This window comes from Diplotaxodon limnothrissa, linkage group LG15 (assembly GCF_057381915.1).
Source record: "Diplotaxodon limnothrissa isolate DT_005_m linkage group LG15, D_limnothrissa_male_GT1.1, whole genome shotgun sequence".
Classification (NCBI taxonomy): Eukaryota; Metazoa; Chordata; class Actinopteri; order Cichliformes; family Cichlidae; genus Diplotaxodon; species Diplotaxodon limnothrissa.
Window position 1 is genome coordinate 30657685 of NC_140610.1, and position 23764 is coordinate 30681448.

The 23764-nt window shown below is 42.0% G+C and overlaps 1 protein-coding gene across 1 annotated transcript in view; it reads left to right on the forward strand.

The window, feature by feature from the left end:
• Window positions 1-23764, forward strand: part of ptchd4 (patched domain containing 4) — a 67414-nt gene that overhangs the window by 17309 nt on the left and 26341 nt on the right. Inside the window, exon 2 of the mRNA XM_085373380.1 lies at window positions 1663-2158. Coding sequence (XP_085229506.1) covers window positions 1663-2158 — 496 coding nt within the window. The remainder of the gene's footprint in view (window positions 1-1662; window positions 2159-23764) is intronic.

A 23764-nucleotide genomic window follows, 5' to 3' on the forward strand; every position in this document is an offset into this window, starting at 1 on the left:
TGGCGTCCACATATGTGGATATCACATTTTGGGTTGTCTAGACCAAAATAGTCAATTTTGCTCTACAAGCCCATATGGAAAAGAAATAGTAAAAACTTATAAAAGACTTGCATAAGATGTGGCCTACTTCATATAGTGAATCATACAAGGCTTATATGATTTACTCATGAAAGTGGCCACTTTCTCATTACTTTCATATATTGTTTTAGTAAGTATCCAAAACATACAAGTTTCATTTATATAATTTTTCAAGGGATCTTATATCTGTTTTCACTTTTGTATGCTTTTCATACAGGTTTCACACAAGACAGATACAAACTTTATAAGTTTTATATATATCTTTTCCATATGGGAGGGCCTGATATCCATTTACGAGGATGTTATACTGCCACTGTTCTGTCAAAATTTACAGTGAATGTCCTCTTATGTGGATCTCGTTTTTTCTCAAAAATAAAATCAGGTAAAAAAAATAAAATCACGCAATTCTTTGTTTTTACATTCATCAGGTCCCAATCAGCCCAAATAGCAAAGAGAAATTAAAAATGCATGCCATGAAAGAGTTTGGGTCTTAGGAGGTTAACAGTGAAGTTTAACATCTGAAAAGTAACTTTTGATTCATTTCCTTTATTCTATTTATTTTTGTGCTTTTTCTTTGATCATTGCACAATCTTACCTTGGGGTGAAAATGCCAGAACACCCTCTTCTGGGAAGATTAATAGCTGTGTTAAATGTTTTCCACTTATGAATAATTAAATAATTAAAATAATTAATCTTAATGTTCTATTAATGAATTTTGTTGTCATTGCCTTTTTTTTCAGAATTGCTTTTAATTTCGTTTTTAGTTTGCTTGACATCATCACTGGTGTGATAACTTTGACCTACCTCAGGATGCCTTCAGCAGCCATTCCTGAAAAGAAAAAAAGTTATAATGTACCAGTGGCATTATAACTTTTTTTTTGATGTAGTCTGTGGCGCAGTAATGGCTAATATAACAGGAACAGGTTTAAGGTAATTGTGGAAACCCCATTACCCAGTGACACATCTTTTTATTTCTCATTTGGAACAGTTAAATTTTTCTCAACGAGTCACCTTTTACCTGGGTGAAGCCAAGAGATTGATGCATATTTTTCATGCTTCTGTTTGCATCAGACCCTTATAGCATGTAGCATTATTTGGTCATCCCTTGCCTTTGCTGGGCTGCACTGCTGTATCATTTGGCACCTTATACATCAGTAGTTCTGCCAATACTTTCAACTTAATAATGAATGGTTGTGTAACAACAACCAACAGGCTTCTATTATAATCTGACTTCTGTGTGATAGACTAATGCTTACTCACTTTTATTGTTCCAGCAGGCTTATTGAATTCCTCCTGTGCAATTCTTCTTGGACTTATCTCCATGCTCTTGTCACTGTGACGTCTTGTTTGTGCTGTACAATCTGATTAATGAAAAAATTAGTACAGAGCAGCATCAGTCCTGTCCGCAGCTGTGAGGTGGGTTCATATTAAAAAGTAAAGCAAATAGAACAAAAATGAAAGCTGGTATCAAAGAACGTATAGTGAGAAGCAGGACATTTGCTTTGAAGTTACTGGACTCCTGTGCCTTCCATGGTATGCTACTTTAATTGCAGCTAATATCTAATACCTCTGAATTCTGTGCAGGATGGCCGTGTGGCCTTCATCGGGCACCAGCTGGGCGGTGTGTCCTTCTCACCCAACAGCCGTGACCAGCAGGTCAAGTTTGCTCGTGCTGTCCAAATCACATACTACCTCCGAAATCATGGACCCGTGGTGCAGGATGCTATTGCAGAGCGCTGGGAGAATGAGTTCTGTGCCCTGGCCAGTCGACTGTCCACAGCCGAGGTCCCCCATGCAGCAGACCAGCTCCACATCCAGTCACTCACATCCTTCAGTCTGTGGCGGGACTTCCACCAGACGGGCCTGCTGGCCAAGGGTGAGGTGTTGGTCAGTCTGGTGCTGGTGCTCCTGGCCGCCACCATCTCCAGCTCTATGCGGGACTGCCTAAGGGGGAAACCTTTCCTGGGACTCCTGGGTGTGCTGACCATCTGCATTGCCAATGTGACGGCTGCAGGGATCTTCTTCATATCAGATGGGAAGTTCAACTCTACACTACTGGGGATACCATTCTTTGCAATGGGTGAGTGGCAATATGGGTCATAACAGAAAATGTGTGTTCATGTGTGTGTGTGTATACAGTTGTTTGGGTAAAAATGCTTATCTTAGGTTCACACTGATAGTGAGTTGATTGTGGTTTGCAAATTGTGATGGGCAACACTGCTGCAAAGTAATAAGCATGATATGTGTTTGTTTGGCTGATCTTTATCACCACAACCTTTCTCAAGGCAATCCTATCCTTACTGAACAGAATTTCAGGTTGAACTCCATCAAAATCCAAACCAGAATTTACCATGAAGTCACGTCCAATATAATTAAAATCTAAATTTGAATTCAAAGTTATGTTTAACTCATGGCACATTTCAGTCATTTGATAGTCTTGATTCACTGCAGGAACTCCTTTTTGTGTTTTTTAAAAAATTTTTGTCTGAATCATGAATGCCCAAGTCATCAAAATTCACGAGTTTCTACTGCAGTGATGTTGTGGGTTTTTATTTTTAAGTGAATGAGTTATTGTTTGCAAATGTATACATACCACCGTGTACAGTAAAAAAAAAAAAAAAAAAGACATTTACTCTTTTCTCTGTAGAGATCACACTGAAGTCCCATCCAAACTAGAGGGCAAAGCAAGTTCACTGAAATACTGTGAAGGTGCATCCTTATCTGGTAGCACAAGACTAATTAACGCCTTAAAGCTTTTGTGTGATGAGACTCACTACCAATAAGTTATGCCCATGAGGTCCAAGTCATCCTTGGTGATGACTCTATCCTATGGGATTATGTCTTTATTTTAAAAATTGTGTTCCAGAGTCTTAGCAATGAGACAAAAAACATTCTAACATTCTAACTGAAAATCAAAAATGTATTTCCTTTTATTTTTATTTTTTTACAAAAAAACCCTACAAAAATCAAACAGTTTGCTAACATACTAGCTTGCTGTTCCTGTTAGCTAAGGCCATATACATCTTTCAAATAACAAACTATAGTATAGGATGCCAATGCAGTAAAATGTTAATGCAATGTAAATCTAAGATCTAATCTAAGAAAAACATTTACTCAGTATTTCATGGTATCGTAAGTTACATGTTGTAGAGGAGAATTTTCCCCTCCAGCAGGCTTGTTTTTGTTTTGTATTTTTTATTTGTTTGTTATTTTTTGTTTTTTTAGAAAATTACAGAATATGCCTCGATTGCATAAAGTGTCATAAGATTTTTTTTTCCCCTGTTCAATCCTTTCAATTTTATTAGAAAAATAGAAAGCAGTACAATACAATATCAGTATTTTAATCCTTGACATTGACAACTAAAAATGCAGGTACTGAACATTGCAAATTAACATAAATATTACTTCAAAAAATGACCTGAATCACATTGTTTCTTAATAACCAGTTATCAGTATAAACCTTAAGCTACAGTCCCACACACCAACACAAATCCCTATCCTTATGAAGACACACATATGATCTTTGTTTTCAAACTTACCTATGAACACAAAGTCGACAACACCAAGCAAAGATGAAAACCAGCACAAAGAGACTTCAAAGCGATTGCCACACTGACTCTACTTTAGAAATATGAACAGGTAGAATTGGAGGCTGTGGCCTGACTTCTAATCAGTCTGTTACCTGTTGAAGTTCACTCTGGCTGCTGGCTGTTGGGTATACACTTAGCTTTATCATCACTCATTTTTGGCTAGCTTTGCGTTGGTGTGCAGATAACTAAAGAAACTTTGTAACATGATTAATGATAGAAATGTAAGTGTAATTTTAGTAATGAATTTAGTTCAGTAATGGGTTGCTGTGTTATTGAAAAATGTAGTGTGATTACAATAACTCAACAGTGTTTGCCAGTAGAAAACCTGCTGAATCAGCAACATGCTAGCAGTGAGATGTGCATTTTCAGGTATTCTTGATGCCAAATTGGTTATCAGTTTTGGATGATGTGGCAAAGAAGAAAGATTCTTTTTGGTTTGTAAAGGTAGGAGTAGGGCTGGGCAATATGGCCTAAAATCCATATCACTGTATAATTTGAAGCATGTATCAGGGTCATCAGCATCCTTATGTATGAATTCTGACCTCGAACCGATTTTATGTAGTACAAGGCGCGCAGAAATCTGTCAAAAAATGTTTTAGTACAACTTTAGTAAGCTATGAAGGATCAGTGTTGCCAACTCCTCAGTAAGGAAAATCGCTATTGGTTGTCCTAAAAGTCGCTAGAATTCGCTAAATGACGTCATTGCCTAATTTGCATAATTGGTCATGCTAATGTAATTGCAACCTATGTTGTTGGAGAGAGAAATAAAATAGTGGAAGAGACAAGAAGTGAGTAAAAAACATTGTAAATGCATTTAGAATTTATTTAGAACTATAAATTTAATTTATTTTAGCAATTATTGTTTTTTAATGTCACAATTCCAACCCTGCTCCTTTACCCGGGCTTGGACCGGCATAAGTGACCCAAAATAGACGCTCTGGTGGAGTTACTTTGTGTGTGTGTGTTTATAAGTAAATGGTAAATGGCCTGTATTTGTATAGCACTTTTCTAGTCCCTAAGGACCCCAAAGCGCTTTACACAACCTGTCATCCACCCATTCACACACACATTCACACACTGGTGATGGCAAGCTACAATGTAGCCACAGCCACCCTGGGGCGCACTGACAGAGGCGAGGCTGCCGGACACTGGCGCCACCGGGCCCTCTGACCACCACCAGTAGGTAACGGGTGAAGTGTCTTGCCCAAGGACACAACGACCGAGACTGTCCAAGCTGGGGCTCGAACCGGCAACCTTCCGATTACAAGGCGAACTCCCAACTCTTGAGCCACGATCACCCCAGTAGTTTTAAACATTGTGATCCACAAAACAGAATCACAGTAAAAGAAAAACTGACTGCGTTACAGTCAGTGCGGAAGCAGCGGCTTCGCTTATACGCGATTCATTTGCAGTTTGGACGCATGGGTGTGAACGTCTCCTGCCCTCAAAAAGTTGTCATAAATAAGTCTCCAATAATACCAGAAAAAGTCGCCAGATTTGTCGCTAGTCACTTTTTAGAAAAAAAGTCGCTAAGGGGGTCTGAAAACTCGCTAAATATAGCGACAAAGTCGCTAAGTTGGCAACACTGTGAAGGATGGATTGCCAGAGCATTACGGCTGCCGTAGTCAGAAGCCTTGCAAAGTAATCTGGGTCCAAAACTCCGTCTGCTTCAGGCCCCAAAATCAAACGAACACTGCGGCATCACTGAGAGTTATAAACTGTCTAAATTCTTTCATCTCTATTAAAATAATAAGCATTGCTGCTTTACCAGGTGTAACAATTAAGTTTAACATCCAGGCATCCATGAAAACAGAATTTATTACAGGGAGTGCAGAATTATTAGGCAAATGAGTATTTTGTCCACATCATCCTCTTCATGCATGTTGTCTTACTCCAAGCTGCATAGGCTCGAAAGCCTACTACCAATTAAGCATATTAGGTGATGTGCATCTCTGTAATGAGAAGGGGTCTAATGACATCAACACCCTATATCAGGTGTGCATAATTATTAGGCAACGTCCTTTCCTTTGGCAAAATGGGTCAAAAGAAGGACTTGACAGGCTCAGAAAAGTCAAAAATAGTGAGATACCTTGCAGAGGGATGCAGCAGTCTCAAAATTGCAAAGCTTCTGAAGCGTGATCATCGAACAATCAAGCATTTCATTCAAAATACTCAACAGGGTCGCAAGAAGCGTGTGGAAAAACCAAGGCACAAAATAACTGCCCATGAACTGAGAAAAGTCAAGCGTGCAGCTGCCAAGATGCCACTTGCCACCAGTTTGGCCATATTTCAGAGCTGCAACATCACTGGAGTGCCCAAAAGCACAAGGTGTGCAATACTCAGAGACATGGCCAAGGCAAGAAAGGCTGAAAGACGACCACCACTGAACAAGACACACAAGCTGAAACGTCAAGACTGGGCCAAGAAATATCTCAAGACTGATTTTTCTAAGGTTTTATGGACTGATGAAATGAGAGTGAGTCTTGATGGGCCAGATGGATGGGCCCGTGGCTGAATTGGTAAAGGGCAGAGAGCTCCAGTCCGACTCAGACGCCAGCAAGGTGGAGGTGGAGTACTGGTTTGGGCTGGTATCATCAAAGATGAGCTTGTGGGGCCTTTTCGGGTTGAGGATGGAGTCAAGCTCAACTCCCAGTCCTACTGCCAGTTTCTGGAAGACACCTTCTTCAAGCAGTGGTACAGGAAGAAGTCTGCATCTGATAGGTTTGTAGCTTGAACCTATTCGCTGGAACGTTGAAGGCAATATAATTACACAGCAAGCAAGACACGAAGTAGGCAAAGTTCTTCTTGTTACTCATGCATGAGGGAGACCTGCCTGGAGCCAAGTGTTGTTCCACCACTTGACCTCCATCAGACTCTCAGCCAGGTTCCCCATAGCACTCCTTTTATTGTGGTTACATGAATATGCATAGGGTCATTAACATATAGCATCTTACATAGGTATACATGTGAACAAAGAATACTCTGTGTGTGTGTGTGTGTGTGTGTGTGTGTGTGTGTGTGTGTGTGTGTGTGTGTGTGTGTGTGTGTGTGGGTGGGGTACTGCTGATCAAAGGGTCATATAACATGAAAGCACAAAAGCAAACATCCTTGGTCAGGAAGAGGGTAGTCTCCCCCTCACCCTAGATTGTTCACCCTAGATAACATGGTGAGGAAGTCCAGCAGTTCATCTAAACAAAAAGTACTTAGACTAGAACAGACGTAGCTACGTTAATCCTACTGTAAAACAATAAGACAAGGTACGACCTCTCTCGTGCTCCCAGAGTGCTCTCTAATGCACACAAAGTTTGCAGACTATTAAGGATCAAACCTCTACCAATCTACAACTAATTATAAAACTCTAAGCATATATAAGTAGATATTTCTAAGCATAAATGACAATCAACAATACAAAACCTAACAGCATCCTTCAAGAAAAACACGATTTTCATGCAGAAACAATGCTCCATCACACGCGTCCAAGTACTCCACAGCGTGGCTGGCAAGAAAGGGTATAAAAGAAGAAAAACTAATGACATGCCCACCTTGTTCACCTGATCTGAACCCCATTGAGAACCTGTGGTCCATCAACAAATGTGAGATTTACAAGGAGGGAAAACAGTACACATTTAACACAGCCTCCCAGAACAGTGTCTGGGAGGCTGTGGTTGCTGCTGCATGCAATGTTGATGGTGAACAGATCCAAACACTGACAGAATCCATGGATGGCAGGCTTTTGAGTGTCCTTGCAAAGAAAGGTGGCTATATTGGTTGCTGATTTGTTTTTGTTTTGTTTTTGAATGTCAGAAATGTATATTTGTGAATGTGGAGATTAGGGGTGGGTTTTTATAATCGATTTATCGATTAAAATAGATTCTGGCTTGGATAACGTAAAATCGATTCATTAAAATCCTGAATCGATTTTTTAATATTAATTTATTTTGCCCGAAATGCCAGAATCTCAGGTGAAAGATCACAAAATTTCAACAACCACCAAACAGCTAACACAGTAAATGAGAGCAGGTACACGGCTTCTGCACAAAGACGTAAACACACAGCGCGGACCCGCGGATCAGAATCAGTGAGATGTCGCCTTTCTCAGCTGACGGTCGGGGCTGAAAGCCGACAGCTCGCTGATTCTGATCCGCGGGTCCGCGCTTTTTGTTTATGCCCTTTTTGCACTGATCATATGGCTGTTAGTTTTATCTCTCTCCAAACAATATTGACCGAACCAGCAGCAAAAGAAGATCCAAACTACGCTTCACATAAACATCGTCATGAATTCCCTCTGACTTTTGCTGACTTTTCAGGATAAAAAAAAAAAACAAATCACACTTCATGCACAGCTCTCTCTCTCTCTCTCTTTTCTGCATTATTCGCTTGCTTGTTACGCACAAGTCTACCGTTGTTTACAGCGCTGTCGGACGACGTTTTTTTTTCCCTTTTACTTACTTCCGAAAAGTAAACCTAATTTCTGCCGTTCAATATTGAACAAATTTTAATTTTTTAAAATTAAGCAAAATGCAAAACGCTTAGCCGTGTCTCTAATAAAACCGCTGTAACTTCAGAGGTAATGTTCATGTGTTGATTAATGGTTTTCTTTCGTTTTTGATGTACTGCAGATTATTTTTATAAAATCCCAGGCCAGGAAAATCACCTTCATGTTTTTCTGTGTTTTATCTTCAGCTACTTTGACACAAAGGCCTCTGCTGTGATGCTCACACCTCTGATAAAGTCTTGCGTGTGTCAGCTTCCTTTTAATAGATACAAAAATATGTAAATGTACTGATCTGAATTATAATATTTCTGACTGTCAAAATTTCCCAGATTCAAATCGAATCGAATCGAATTAAATTGAATCGTGGATCGAATCGATTCGGGACCTTGTGAATCGGAATTGAATCGATTCTAGAAATCAGTGACGATACCCAGCCCTAGTGGAGATGTTATATTGGTTTCACTGGTAAAAATAAATAATTGAAATGGGTATATATTTGTTTTTTGTTAAGTTGCCTAATAATTATGCACAGTAATAGTCACCTGCACACACAGATATCCCCCTAAAATAGCTAAAAGTAAAAACAAACTAAAAACTACTTCCAAAAACATTCAGCTTTGATATTAATGAGTTTTTTGGGTTCATTGAGAACATGGTTGTTGTTCAATAATAAGATTATTCCTCAAAAATACAACTTGCCTAATAATTCTGCACTCCCTGTAAATTCAACTTTGTTAGAAGTTAGCAGGAAGTTAGCTTGCTAGTTTCCACCTAAACATGATATGCCATGTTCTGACTGAGAGATTTCTGAAAAAATTAAACCATACAGCTCTGCTATCACTTCAAACATAAATGACGACAGAAAACTAAACAGCAGTGACTTTTGTAGGGTTACTGAAGTTGGACTAGCTGGTATGTAATGATGTCCTACGTGATCGCTAGAAAAACAGCTATGTTAGCATAACATTAGCGCATTGAAGCTGGAGGATGGACGCTAACTTTTTTCCACTCAATAAAAGTTAACGTGAGGGTTTCTGGTGGTTAGGGACAAATGCACTTGCATGGCAGGATGCTATAAATGGACCAAACTTCAGTTAGGAGAACAACTGAGATAATCCATCCACAATATGAGGTTAGTCGTTAATATGCTGCAACAACATGGGAATAAAGCAGCTGCGAGAGAATTCAGCATTAAAGAATCAATGGTACAGAAGTGGAGGAAGTGCAGTTTTTGGATTTCCCCATATTCCAAAAATGCTTTGTCTCTTTGCTATTACTGTCGCCCGGCATAATTTGCAGATGATGTTGTTTACATACGCTGCAATGCTTTCGACCAAAACAGGCGCAGCCTGATGATATGCGCTATCAACATGCACTATTGCGGTAGAACAATATAGTCAAAATCTCTACCGTTGGCCAAATTTATATAGTTTCTACCGTATACCGTTTATACCGCCCACCCCTAGGTGGGAGGTGGTCTAGATGTGTGGAGGTTAAAATGAAGGCTGGCAAAATAAGAACTGACTGAGAACTTATTTAAGGTAGTTTTCAGGATTACAAGCTTAATAACATGTGTCACATTCAAACATACATTAAATGTACATTTTCCACATTTTCCTCCATCATATCCTCTCTTTCCTTATCTGTCTCCCTTTCGTTCTTTAAATATACCTTGTCTATTTACTCTACAGTATATCTTTCTTCTCTATGTATTACTAAGGTCACCAGCTCCCCAGAGCTTTGGTAGAGCTTGGCTGCATGCCAGCTGACATAACTTAAGTTTAAGTAAGACTCAGGAACAAGAGACTGGCTCAGCTCCCTCCTTATGACCTAGAGGCAGAGGAGAAGGACAGGAGAGGAGATGAAGGGCTAGAGGTGTGAAAGAAGCTAAAAAAAAATCAAAGAGAAAAAAAAAGACTGATTTATTGGAAAGAAAAAGCTCCCTTTTTTCTTTCCAATAAATCACATTCTATTTTTGTCTCTTTCCTTTTCCTCTTTTACTCTGCAGAAAGGTAGGACAGAGACTGAATTTTAGGAGGGAGGAGAGAGGGGAAGAGGAGAATGGAAGATGAAGAGGAAGAGGCAGGAGGTGGAGACAGAAGAAGGAGATGGAGAGGAGTTGATGAAGTCTGTAATTTCATGTGACAGGACCTCAGAGGTAGCAGATGTCCACCCTCCTTTTGGGAGGTTCTGACTGAGGCACACCCCTATCACTATATCAGTGCCACATCAGGACAGACACTGAGAACTGTAATAGAAACTGATACCAAATGTGTCATGCCAGTGTAGCACCCCCTGTGGACATATTTTAGTTAATTCAATTTTATTTATACAGCGTCAAATCAAAACAAGAGTATCTTATATTGTAAGGTAGACCCTACAATAATACATACAGAGAAAAACCCAACAATCAAGTGAGCCCTGTGTGTAAGCACTCTGGCGACAGTGGGAAGGAAAAACTCTGTTTTCACAGGAAAAAACCTCCAGTAGAACCAGGCTCATGGAGGGACAGCCATCTACACACTGCTCCCGTGGCGTCCAATGGCTGCCCACTGCTTCACAGAGTGAATAGGTTAAATGCAGAGAGGAATCAGTGTTGCCAACTCCTCAGTAAGGAAAATCGCTAGGCACATTAGGGGCTTAATATGAGGGCCCAACTGAAATCAAAATGAGATATCCCCTTTTGCAGTCAAAAACTTTTGAAGAACCAGAAAGCATATATGATTTACATACAGGATTTACACATGTGGTTACACATGCATCTACAGAGAAACAGTGTGTGGTCCATGTGGTAATAGAGCTCCCAGAAAACTCTCTAATTGTCTGCGAATGACCAAAACTTCTCTCTCTTTGTGCTGGTAGAGTGGCCAGATGAAAGCCATTCCTGCATAAAAGCCAAAAATCTCTTCGTCTGTCTGATGGGATGGAAATTGATCTCTGACCTACTATAAAGGCAGAATGCTATGCATGATGAGGCACCAATCTTCATTGTGAAACGTAGCAGTTACACATAGTAATGCAATTTGGAAACTTATCAGGGCTAGAAAACGCTAAGGTTTGAGAGAATGATGGTTAAGGTCAACTAAAAACTACATAAAGGAATTTAAGGTGACATAATTTGTAGTACAAGACGCGTGTAACAAGGGCAGCACTTTCTTTGGAAATGTAGTACTGTAACACTGGTAAAATAACATGGTATAAAATTAGCACAAAAGGCCCAATGATTATAACACAAGACTATGAAGACAACAGCTGAATTTCACATAAATGTAGCAGAGAACAAAGTAAATGATTTTTGAAATAGTTTCAAAAAAGTCCCATCCTATCCAAATAATACAAAAGAGATGTCGCTCCTCTCTAAAGTTGTATTGGCTTGTTAAGTGTAAAGCTGTGTCATGGTTTCTCTTTATCTGTTTCATCAAAGCCTCCCTTCACACTGTAGTAAAATTAATCCATTATTCTCTCTCAAATGTCTAACTAATGTCATCTGTGGCCTTTGAATCATGTAGTGGAAGCAGATTTGCACAGGGCAGGTACCGTCAGATATCTTTGGACCTTTGTTTAATATGGAGCACCCTCTCCTCTTGTCTGTCTCCCTTGTGCCTATCTGCCGTGTCATATGCGAGCTGGCCAATTACTGCTGAGTTGAGCTTGTCACTTTCTTCTCTCTCTGGATATGTGATGGCTGTTAGAAGTGTAAAAACAGGCAGGAGGAGAGAAAAGAAAGCAGAACAGCACTCATGAAACATACATGCTGGGACGTTGCAGAGGTAGTGCTGGCACTTTTTTCCTTTCTCTTGCTGACAGGTTTATATAAATTCAGGATATCGACCATCCAGACCTGCATTTTATTTAGTTAATACAACAGGCTGCTATTGTTTGTTTCTCTGGTGCATGATGAAGCTCCACAATGCCAGTCTGTATTCATCAGCCTTGTATGAGTCATAATGGAAGTATGTTGGAAGAATGTGTTCCTTTTAGGTCAACCGAGAAATCTCAAAACCAGCGAGACCAGTCACAATACTAAACTCTAATACTAAAATCCAGATAGCAATGAGGTCTTACTCTGTATACTATGGAGACCAACTGTGAAGTTGGAGTCGGTACTAACTTCAGCTGTGAGATCTTTGTTTTTCCTCTCATGGACACAGTGTTTATGTGGGATCTACTTGTTTAACAGTTCCTGCGTAAGTTCAGTCAGCGTAAGAGGCATCATAGAATGGAATAGAAAATAGTGGGAGTGAAAGGAGACCTTACATTTAGAATGTTAAACAAGCAAGTGGTTCTTTTGTAGGCACAACAACATAAGCCATGGCTGTCCAAGAAGGTAAGAGGAATATTACAACCGTGTACACACCACTACACACCACTCTCAGCCACGTGGACAAGAAACAGGGTAACTATGTGCGAATGCTGTTTGTTGATTACAGTTCAGCGTTTAACACAATAGTGCCCTGCAGACTGTTCACAAAGCTGAGGGATCTGGGACTTAACAGCCGTCTGTGTGCATGGGTGTTGGACTTCCTCACTGGCAGAACTCAGGTGGTGAGGGTGGGTAGATGCGTCTTAAACAGCATCACCATCAACACAGGAGCACCTCAGGGATGTGTCCTCTCGCCCCTGCTCTACTCCCTCTACACTTCAGACTGTGTGGCCACCCATGGCTCCAACACCATTGGCAAGTTTGCTGACGACACAGTGGTGTTGGGTGCCATCTCCAACAACGATGAGATGGCTTACATGGATGAAGTGAAGAATCTGGCATCATGGTGCCAGGACAACCACCTCCAGCTGAACGTCGGCAAGACCAAGGAGCTGGTGGTGGACTTCAGAAGGGGTCAGCACAGAGACTACAAGCCCATTATCATCAATGGAGCTCCAGTGGAGAGGGTGCAGTCCTTCAAGTATCTTGGTGTCCACATCTCCTCAGACCTGACATGGGCTGCCCACATTCAGGTCCAGACCAAAAAGGCTAGGCAGCGCCTGTATCACCTACAACAACTGAGGAAGTTCAGGGTCTCTCCAAAGATCCTCAGGATTTTCTATACAGGCGCTGTGGAGAGCATCCTCACACAGAACATGACATCGTGGTTCGGGACCAGCTGTGTGAAGGACCAAAAAGCTCTCCAGAGAGTGATCCGTACAGCAGAACGCTGCTGCAGGATTGCTCTCCCCCCGCTTCAGGACACCTACACCACGAGATGCCGGACTAGAGCAGCGCAGATACTGAAGGACCCGTCCCATCCTGGCAACAAACTGTTCCAACTTCTGCAATCTGGTAGAAGGTTCCGCATCATCCAGGCAAGGACAGAGAGAGGAGCCTCTATCCCCAAGCCATCCGGGCCCTAAACACACACACCCGCCCTCTCACATCATCTATAATTGTCTGAGACAGGACTCTCTTCCAGACACTTTAAACCAAGGCACAATGTACATTCCAAATTCCTTTAATTTTAAATATGTTTATATTGTCTATCCTGTAAAATAGTCAGATGTCTATTCATATTAATGTACAGAATTCACCTGCTTGCTGCTACTACTGCACATTCACCCAATGTGTATATATATATATATATACACACACACATATATATATATATATATATATATATATATATATACACACACACATATATATATATATATATATATATATATATATATATATATATATATATATATATATATATATATATATATATATATATATATAATGTTCCTCCCCCAATTTTTGCACATGTCGAGGAGCGTGTCAGGCTACATTTCACTGTGTGTTACACTTGTATAACTATACATGTGACAAATAAAGAACCTTGAACCTTGAGCCTTGAAGTGTAGCTTTTTTTTTTTAATATTTATGCTTTTAATTGTCTGTAGGGTGAGCGGTGCTACCTCTGCTACTGCTCAAACAACATAACTGGTTAATGGTGTTAGCATTTAAAATAACATAATGATACAGTTCCAGTTTAGGAATCATAAGGTGTTACTCAGTAATTATAGACTTTTAAACCTCTTCTGGCATTAACATCAGCACAAAAGCTGTGCTGGTAGCGTCCTGATTTCCTGAAGCTCGTGTAGATTCAGATTTTACACTCCAAACAGCTGAGATGACTCTTTAAAATTCAGCAATTAAAGATAGTTGCCTGAATTAAATGGAAAGTATTGATTGGTGAGCTTCAGTGCTAATGGGCTGGTGTTATTACCTTCAACAGAACAAGGTTGGCTGCTTGCCAGCTGTTTTCACCGTTGCTGTCTTGACTGAAGTTTTTGACTTAGAAACTGAGCGATAATTCATGTGCTCAAAAGCTATAGACTGATACTATAAAGTCTACCATGTTTTATCTACTTTTTTCCTCTAATTTGTACAAAATTTACAAATTTAACATCATGTTCTTTTCATTCTGACTTTAAAGTAGCAACTGATCTCATAATCCCAACAAGTGTTTACTAAGGTCATAGAGCAAAGAAGCTGAAGGGTCATGTTTTCCCTCGACTTTTATACAATCAGAGTAGTCTTCCCCTACTGGGCACAGAAATACAGATCTAAGGCAGTTCAGTAATGGCTTCACTACCTCGTATCTATTTCCAGTTTTGTTTATGGGTATAGTATTAGGATTACCTTGCTAATTACATTATTTTAACCTGATAAATAAGTTTTAAAAAGTGTCCACAAATCCATCAGATTATAATTTTAAAGTTTGCTGCTGAGGTTCTTATTTTGTGATCTTAAACTGACAATAAAGAAATTCTAGTTTCTGACCTATAAGGTCCCATGTAAGGAATATCAGTATATTCTGGCTTCGCCTATGGGGAACTGTCATGTCATGTCTAGCCTGTGGTCTTTCCATCTGCCAATATGTCAATCAAAGCTTTATTCGTCACATGCAGGTTGCCCTGCAGTGAAATGGGACCCCCCCCCCCCGACCTTACACATATAGCACAAACATTACATGGGGATACAGGTCGGAGATTGGTAGAATCAGAGAAAAACATTGAAATGTACATTACAGTGGGGAAGTACAAGAGGAAAAAAGAGACCCCTACTCATGCTGTGCTTCCATGGTAGGACAGCATGAGAACAGGAAACAAAAAAACTCCTTTGCACAAAAAAGCACATAAATGTCCACAGCACAACATTGTGAAGACATGACAAGCCACAGGGGTGGGTGGGGGGTGAGGAGTAATCCGAAGAAACACAGCAGCCACCCTGCACAGCGCTATCATTCCAGCGCGGCACACAGACCCGCCGTGTTCCCTCGCCGGAAACAAGCATCGAAGGCGTTGGAAAGGGAGGGGGGATGAGTGAGTGCCTATCAGTGTAAGTGTATGTGTGTGCGTGTCCATAGTTCAGCGGAGACAGTGTCCTTCGCTCTATCAGGCTAAGTAAACAGTCTGCCAGCCAACCCAGGTGGCCTTCATGGGACGGGAAGAATAGTCATCACACAGTCGTTATCAGGGAGTTGTTTTGGTGGGCTCCAGCCTTGGGCCTAGCAGCTGGAGCCGTGGTGTCCAAATGTTGAATATTGTTGATTGTCCATCTGCTTCCTCTCAGAATATGTATACAATAATGAATATAATGCGTTTACCTGAAAGTTATCTGGTTGCCAAACTGGTGAGCTGCTTTTGCAAGCTCGTCCAGAGCACATGAGTGGGTGAAGTTCAAGGTTCAAGGTTCAAGGTTCTTTATTTGTCACATGCATAGTTATACAAGTATAACACACAGTGAAATGTAGCCTGACACGCTCCACGACATGTGCAAAAATAGGGGGGGGGGGGGGGGGGGTCTGTAGAGGAATATATATATATATATATATATATATATATATATATATAAAAAAAAAAAAAACACCCAGCACGCCCCCTGCGGGCGGTTTATCCTTCAAGCTCGGGTCCTCTACCAGAGGCCTGGGAGCTTGAGGGTCCTGCGCAGTATCTTAGCTGTTCCCAGGACTGCGCTCTTCTGGACAGAGATCTCCGATGTTGTTCCCGGGATCTGCTGGAGCCACTCGCCTAGCTTGGGAGTCACCGCACCTAGTGCTCCGATTACCACGGGGACCACCATTACCTTCACCCTCCACATCCTCTCGAGCTCTTCTCTGAGCCCTTGGTATTTCTCCAGCTTCTCGTGTTCCTTCTTCCTGATATTGCTGTCATTCGGAACCGCTACATCGATCACTACGGCCGTCTTCTTCTGTTTGTCTACCACCACTATGTCCGGTTGGTTAGCCACCACCATTTTGTCCGTCTGTATCTGGAAGTCCCACAGGATCTTAGCTCGGTCATTCTCCACCACCCTTGGGGGCATCTCCCATTTTGACCTCGGGACTTCCAGGTTATACTCGGCACAGATGTTCCTGTACACTATGCCGGCCACTTGGTTATGGCGTTCCATGTATGCCTTGCCTGCTAGCATCTTGCACCCTGCTGTTATGTGCTGGATTGTCTCTGGGGCATCTTTACACAGCCTGCACCTGGGGTCTTGCCTGGTGTGATAGACCCCAGCCTCTATGGATCTTGTGCTCAGAGCTTGTTCTTGTGCTGCCATGATTAGTGCTTCTGTGCTGTCTTTCAGTCCAGCTTTGTCCAGCCACTGGTAGGATTTCTGGATATCAGCCACCTCCTCTATCTGCCGGTGGTACATACCGTGCAGGGGCCTGTCCTTCCATGATGGTTCCTCGTCTCCCTCCTCTTTCTTGGGTTTCTGCTGCCTGAGGTATTCACTGAGCACTCGGTCAGTTGGGGCCATCTTCCCAATGTATTCTTGGATGTTCGTTGTCTCATCCTGGACTGTGGTGCTGACACTCACCAGTCCCCGGCCCCCTTCCTTCCGCTTAGCGTACAGCCTCAGGGTGCTGGATTTGGGGTGAAACCCTCCATGCATGGTAAGGAGCTTTCTTGTCTTTATGTCAGTGGCTTCTATCTCCTCCTTTGGCCAGCCTATTACCCCAGCAGGGTACCTGATCACGGGCAGGGCGTACGTGTTGATGGCCCGGATCTTGTTCTTACCATTCAGCTGACTCCTCAGGACTTGCCTGACCCTCTGCAGGTACTTGGTGGTTGCAGCTTTTCTAGCGGCCTCTTCATGGTTCCCATTCGCCTGTGGGATCCCCAAGTACTTGTAACTGTCCTCTATGTCTGCAATGTTGCCTTCTGGTAGTTCAATCCCCTCAGTTCTGACTACCTTCCCTCTCTTTGTTACCATCCGACTACACTTCTCCAGTCCGAACGACATTCCAATGTCATTGCTGTATAGCCTGGTAGTGTGGATCAGTGAATCGATGTCTCGTTCACTCTTGGCATACAGCTTGATGTCATCCATGTACAGGAGGTGGCTGACAACTGCTCCGTTCCGTAGTCGGTATCCGTAGCCAGTCTTGTTAATGATCTCACTGAGGGGGTTCAGGCCTATGCAGAACAGCAGTGGGGACAGAGCATCTCCTTGGTAGATCCCGCACTTGATGGTGACTTGTGCTATGGGCTTGGAGTTGGCCTCTAGTGTTGTACGCCACATCCCCATTGAGTTCCTGATGAAGGCTCTTAGGGTCCCATTGATCTTGTACAATTCTAGGCATTCCAGTATCCAGCTGTGGGGCATTGAGTCATAGGCCTTCTTGTAATCAATCCAGGCAGTGCACAGGTTGGTCAGTCTGGTCTTGCAGTCTCGGCTGATTGTTCTGTCTACCAGTAGCTGGTGTTTTGCGCCTCTGGTATTCTTGCCAATTCCTTTCTGTGTCCCGCTCATGTATTGACCCATGTGCCTGTTCATCTTAGCCGATATGATGCCTGACAGGAGCTTCCATGTAGTACTGAGGCAGGTTATTGGTCGGTAGTTGGAGGGGACCGGTCCCTTCTTGGGGTCCTTGGGGATCAGGACCGTCCGGCCTTCAGTTAGCCATTCCGGGTGTCTCTCGTTAACTAGCAGCTGGTTCATTTGTGCTGCCAGACGCTCGTGGAGTGCAGTCAGCTTCTTCAGCCAGTAGGCGTGAACCATGTCGGGCCCTGGTGCTGTCCAACTCTTCATACTGGAGACCCTTTCTTGGATATCTGCCACTGTGATGGTTACTGGACCCTGTTCAGGGAGGTCGCTGTGGTCTGCCCTCAGATCCTCTAGCCACTGAGCATTGCCGTTATGGGTTGCATCCTTCTCCCATATGCTCTTCCAGTATTGCTCCGTCTCCAGCCTTGGTGGTGCTGTTCTCTTATTGTTCCCTTGCCACTGAGAGTACACCTTTGCTGGTTCTGTGGAGAACAGCTGGTTTATTCTCCTGCCTTCTATCTCTCTGGTGTACCTCCTCAAGCGGCTGGCCAAGGCTGTGAGTCTTTGCTTGGCAGTTTCCAAGGCCTCAGGTATGGACAGCTTGCTGTATTTCTTAGGCACCTTATTTGTCGCACCTTTCTGCAACTCCGTTAGTTGGCTAACCTCCCTCCGTGCTACTTTGATCTTGCCCTCTAGCCTCCTTCTCCATGGAGGGTACTGCCCCTTGTCGCTGTTCAACTTGTAGCCAAGCATCTCACTGATCACTGTTGCCGTATTGTAGATCAGCTTGTTAGTGTCGGTAATCGTGGTTGTAGGTATTGCCCGTAGTGCTGCATTAACATCATCTAGCAGACCTTCTGAGGGTACTTCACGTAATCTTGGTAACCGGCTACGGGGGATCCAGGTTTCAAGCTTGGCCATGATCCTATTTTTCAGGTCAGTTCCTCTATATATATATATATATATATATATATATATATATATACAGTGGGGCAAAAAAGTATTTAGTCAGCCACCGATTGTGCAAGTTCCCCCACTTAAAATGATGACAGAGGTCAGTAATTTGCACCAGAGGTACACTTCAACTGTGAGAGACAGAATGTGAAAAAAAAATCCATGAATTCACATGGTAGGATTTGTAAAGAATTTATTCGTAAATTAGGGTGGAAAATAAGTATTTGGTCACCTCAAACAAGGAAAATCACAGACCTGTAACGTCTTCTGTAAGAAGCTTTTCTGTCCCCCACTCGTTACCTGTATGAATGGCACCTGTTTGAACCCATCATCTGAATAAAAGACACCTGTCCACAGCCTCAAACAGTCAGACTCCAAACTCCGCCATGGCCAAGACCAAAGAGCTTTCGAAGGACACCAGGAAAAGTATTGTAGACCTGCACCAGACTGGGAAGAGTGAATCTACAATAGGCAAGCAGCTTGGTGTGAAAAAATCAACTGTGGGAGCAATCATCAGAAAATGGAAGACATACAAGACCACTGATAATCTCCCTCGATCTGGGGCTCCACGCAAGATTTCATCCCGTGGGGTCAAAATGATCATGAGAATGGTGAGCAAAGATCCCAGAACCACACGGGGGGACCTGATGAATGACCTGCAGAGAGCTGGGACCAAAGTAACAAAGGTCACCATCAGTAACACACTACAACGGCAGGGAATCAAATCCCGCAGTGCCAGACGTGTCCCGCTGCTGAAGCCAGTGCATGTCCAGGCCCGTCTGACGTTTGCCAGAGAGCACATGGATGATACAGCAGAGGATTGGGAGAATGTCATGTGGTCAGATGAAACCAAAGTAGAACTTTTTGGTATAAACTCAACTCGTCATGTTTGGAGGAAGAAGAATACTGAGTTGCATCCCAAGAACACCATACCTACTGTGAAGCATGGGGGTGGAAACATCATGCTATGGGGCTGTTTTTCTGCCAAGGGGACAGGACGACTGATCCGTGTTAAGGACAGAATGAATGGGGCCATGTATCGTGAGATTTTGAGCCAAAACCTCCTTCCATCAGTGAGAACTTTGAAGATGAAACGAAGCTGGGTCTTCCAACATGACAATGATCCAAAACACACCGCCCGGGCAACAAAGGAGTGGCTCCGTAAGAAGCATTTGAAAGTCCTGGAGTGGCCTAGCCAGTCTCCAGACCTCAACCCCATAGAAAATCTGTGGCGGGAGTTGAAAGTCCGTGTTGCTCGGCGACAGCCCCAAAACATCACTGCTCTCGAGAAGATCTGCATGGAGGAATGGGCCAAAATACCAGCTACTGTGTGTGCAAACCTGGTAAAGACCTATAGTAAACGTTTGACCTCTGTTATTGCCAACAAAGGTTATGTTACAAAGTATTGAGTTGTTGTTGTTGTTGTTTTGTTATTGACCAAATACTTATTTTCCACCCTGATTTACGAATAAATTCTTTACAAATCATACCATGTGAATTCATGGATTTTTTTTTCACATTCTGTCTCTCACAGTTGAAGTGTACCTCTGGTGCAAATTACTGACCTCTGTCATCATTTTAGGTGGGGGAACTTGCACAATCGGTGGCTGACTAAATACTTTTTTGCCCCACTGTATACATAGTATGTACATTGGGTGAATGTGCAGTAGTAGCTGCAAGCAGGTGAATTCTGTACATTAATAAGAATAGACATCTGACTATTTTACAGGAAATACAGAAATACTGGTTATTAAATTTTTTTCATGAAAAGTTCTTAACCATGCTCTCAATCCTCATCAATCCAGGCAGTGATGTTCCTGTCAGCGCCGCTGCATGATTTACAAGGTGGTTGGAGCTTTCTCTTTCTGGACCTTGATGCTTTTATGGACTGATATTTTCTTATCCTGTGAGGGCAAGATGGATAGTGACACTTAACATTCGCAGCCAGTCACGCGCTATGGCCGTCTCTGCTGATGGTGAAAAGCCTTCTAGGAATTCTTGCCTGTTTCTATAAGTAGGGCTGGATGACTGATGATCGATCTGTTGATGTTATTGCCATGAGTACCTCTGGAATGGTGGTAGCATGACAGCTTCAAGGTCGTTATTAAAGCCTGCACAAAGGAGTCATAAACCACTTCTGCACATCAATTAATACTCCTCCATGATGATATGACTTAATGGAAAAATACACTGTTTCTGGGAGAGCGAGCCATTTGGAGTGTATATAATATACTTCTTTATATGTTTCTAGCATAATTGGATCTTGCTTTGGGGAAAAGAAATTTCTACTTGGAGTTGTGTATATTCCTTGTCTTTTCCTTGGATTTATCTTTAATACTTATCTTTAGGTTTTCAACTGATTGCTTCCCGTTCTCATAACATCATCTCTCAGTATTCAGAACCACGAGCCTCTTGGTGTGCCTCTAATTGGCTGTGTGAAATTTTACACCTTACTGCATTTACAGTGTAAGAAGCCTCCATGTTTCCTGCAGCTAAAACTGACTGCAATGGTAGCAGTGAGTGTTAAGTTGAAGTAGACAGCAAAAAGAATAATACAGTTCGTGACTGCAGCGTTTCTCTCCCTCTATACAATACATCATATCTACTCGGCTTCTTTGAAAAAATGCTTTGTATACACAAAATAGGCCAACTGTGAAATAGGTTATGGACAAGACACACGAAAAAAGAAAAAACTATATATCAAGCAGTTTTTCTTCTTAAATAAAATGACAAGTTCTTCAATATGTTGAATTTTGTAAATTCTGTCACTATGCAAAACAGCTTGAGATGTTTTCAGAGACATTTGTTGTAAGTAAGTTAAAATTCGGTTGGAACAGATTTCCAGGGGTCTGAATGACTAAAGGGAGCTGAATATGTGTAACAGCGTGTTTGTGCAGATTTAAAGAGAGATGTTATGGTGCAGCTGCTCCTTTTGACGTCAAATAGTATTGATCTTCACATCACTGTCAGGGTAATGTCGTTTAGGAAATAGCAGACCTAGAAACACACAAACAACACTTGTCATGTGAAGTGATATGTGCATGTGGAATATCCTTTTATAAACATGCGTGCTCTTCAAACAGATTGGATTATTTTATTTTAGTGTAGGATGATGATTTCTGGTTCCTTAATATGTTATTTTCTGAGGTTTGGGGTTGAGCTTCAGTCTTCTGTTTATGTCCGTTATCCCTGGTTTCTCAGAGTATTACCATCTTTCTGTACATAGAAAGCTTTGTATAGTCCACCCGGTTGTGTTCCTGGTCTTGTTTGTGTGTCTGTCTGTTCTCTGCATTCTGTCTTCATGCCTGTTTCTTCCTGGTTCCAATGTCAAGCCCCTGTGTCTTAGTTTGTTTCTCAGTGTGTGGGCTTTCCTGCTTTACTCTGACAGTCTCTTGTACTGTGTGTGTCTTGTTCAGTTTAGCTTCCCCTGTCTCATCAGTTAGATTATGTCCAGCCGTGTTCCTCATGCGTTGCCTCTCTCTCCCCTGATTCCCTCTTGTGTATGTGGTTTGTGCCTCCTTCCATCTGGTGCTGGTCCTCAGCCACAGAGCTGTGTGCTCTGTGAGTTTGTGTTTCTTAAGGCAAGTTAGTTTCCGGTTTGAGTTGAACCTAGGTTTTTGTGTTTTGAGCTTTTGGGAGAGCCCAGCAATAAAGCTGTTTATGAGGTTACCTCTGTGCTCTTGGAGTCCTGTGTTTGGGTCCTAACCTGCCTGCCCCACAGCAGTTTATGACAACTGGAGCTATCTTTAATGTCGTCCTCATATTCCTCCAAGTTTAACATATTACCTACCACTAATTGGCCAGCCATATAATTCATTATTTATGAGTGTGACAGGGATTAAGGGAATCTGAAGCTTCTACTGCAGGCAGAAGCTGTATCAGACTTGCTTCAGGTTCTTAAGTTATCATGTGCCTTGTTTGAAGAACCTGTAGGAGGGAATGCAAAAGTGTGTTCATATACAAATGTATCATAAGAATTAATGTTTCTGTTTCTATGAAGGAAATCAATTGTGTTTGAAATTACTAGGCCGTCTTCGAGGTCAAACAAAGGCAAACAATTTATGTAAGTTATATGTCTATTAAGTAAATTATATACATTTATCTTGATTATTTTTATGATTAGTTAAACCTAAACAATGATATTTTAAGTATTCTCAAAGACAAAGTCTACGAAATGCAATAAGGTGTCAACATTTTCATGGAGGCTTTAAGACATCCTCTTGTTTGATGTGAAAGAAAACCAAATACACCAAACAGTTGAATTAAAGGGCTCGAATAGTGTGTGATATGGTTAACTGTTGATATCTATGGGGAATTAAACTATTCATGAAAAAAGGTTTTGTGTTGCTTGAACAGCTACTTGAACTTTGTACATTTAGTCAACTAATGTAATATATATATATATATATATATATATATCTTATATAGTATATATATAGCTGCTATATATAGCAGCTAGATAGCGTAGTGGTTAGACTACACGCCTTTGGAACAGAGGATCGCAAGTTCGATTCCTGCCTGGGGCGTCTGTATCCAGTAAGGGTCCTAAGGCTAGACCCCCTATGCTAAGCAAGCCTACCGCAGACATGAGCGAGACAGATAAATATGAAGGCATGCCAGCTCGGACGTCGCCCGGATCAACAAGGTCCGCGTCAGGTGTTGAGGAACCAGGGCACCCTGACGAAAAGTGGGCTACTGGAACAAGAAGGCATCGGTGGGCAAGAGACGAAAACAGGGCGTTGTTGGAATGCTACTACGCAAGTAAGTGCGAGAGGAACTGACCTGAAAAATAGGATCATGGCCAAGCTTGAAACCTGGATCCCCTGTAGCCGGTTACCAAGATTACGTGAAGTACCCTCAGAAGGTCTGCTAGATGATGTTAATGCAGCA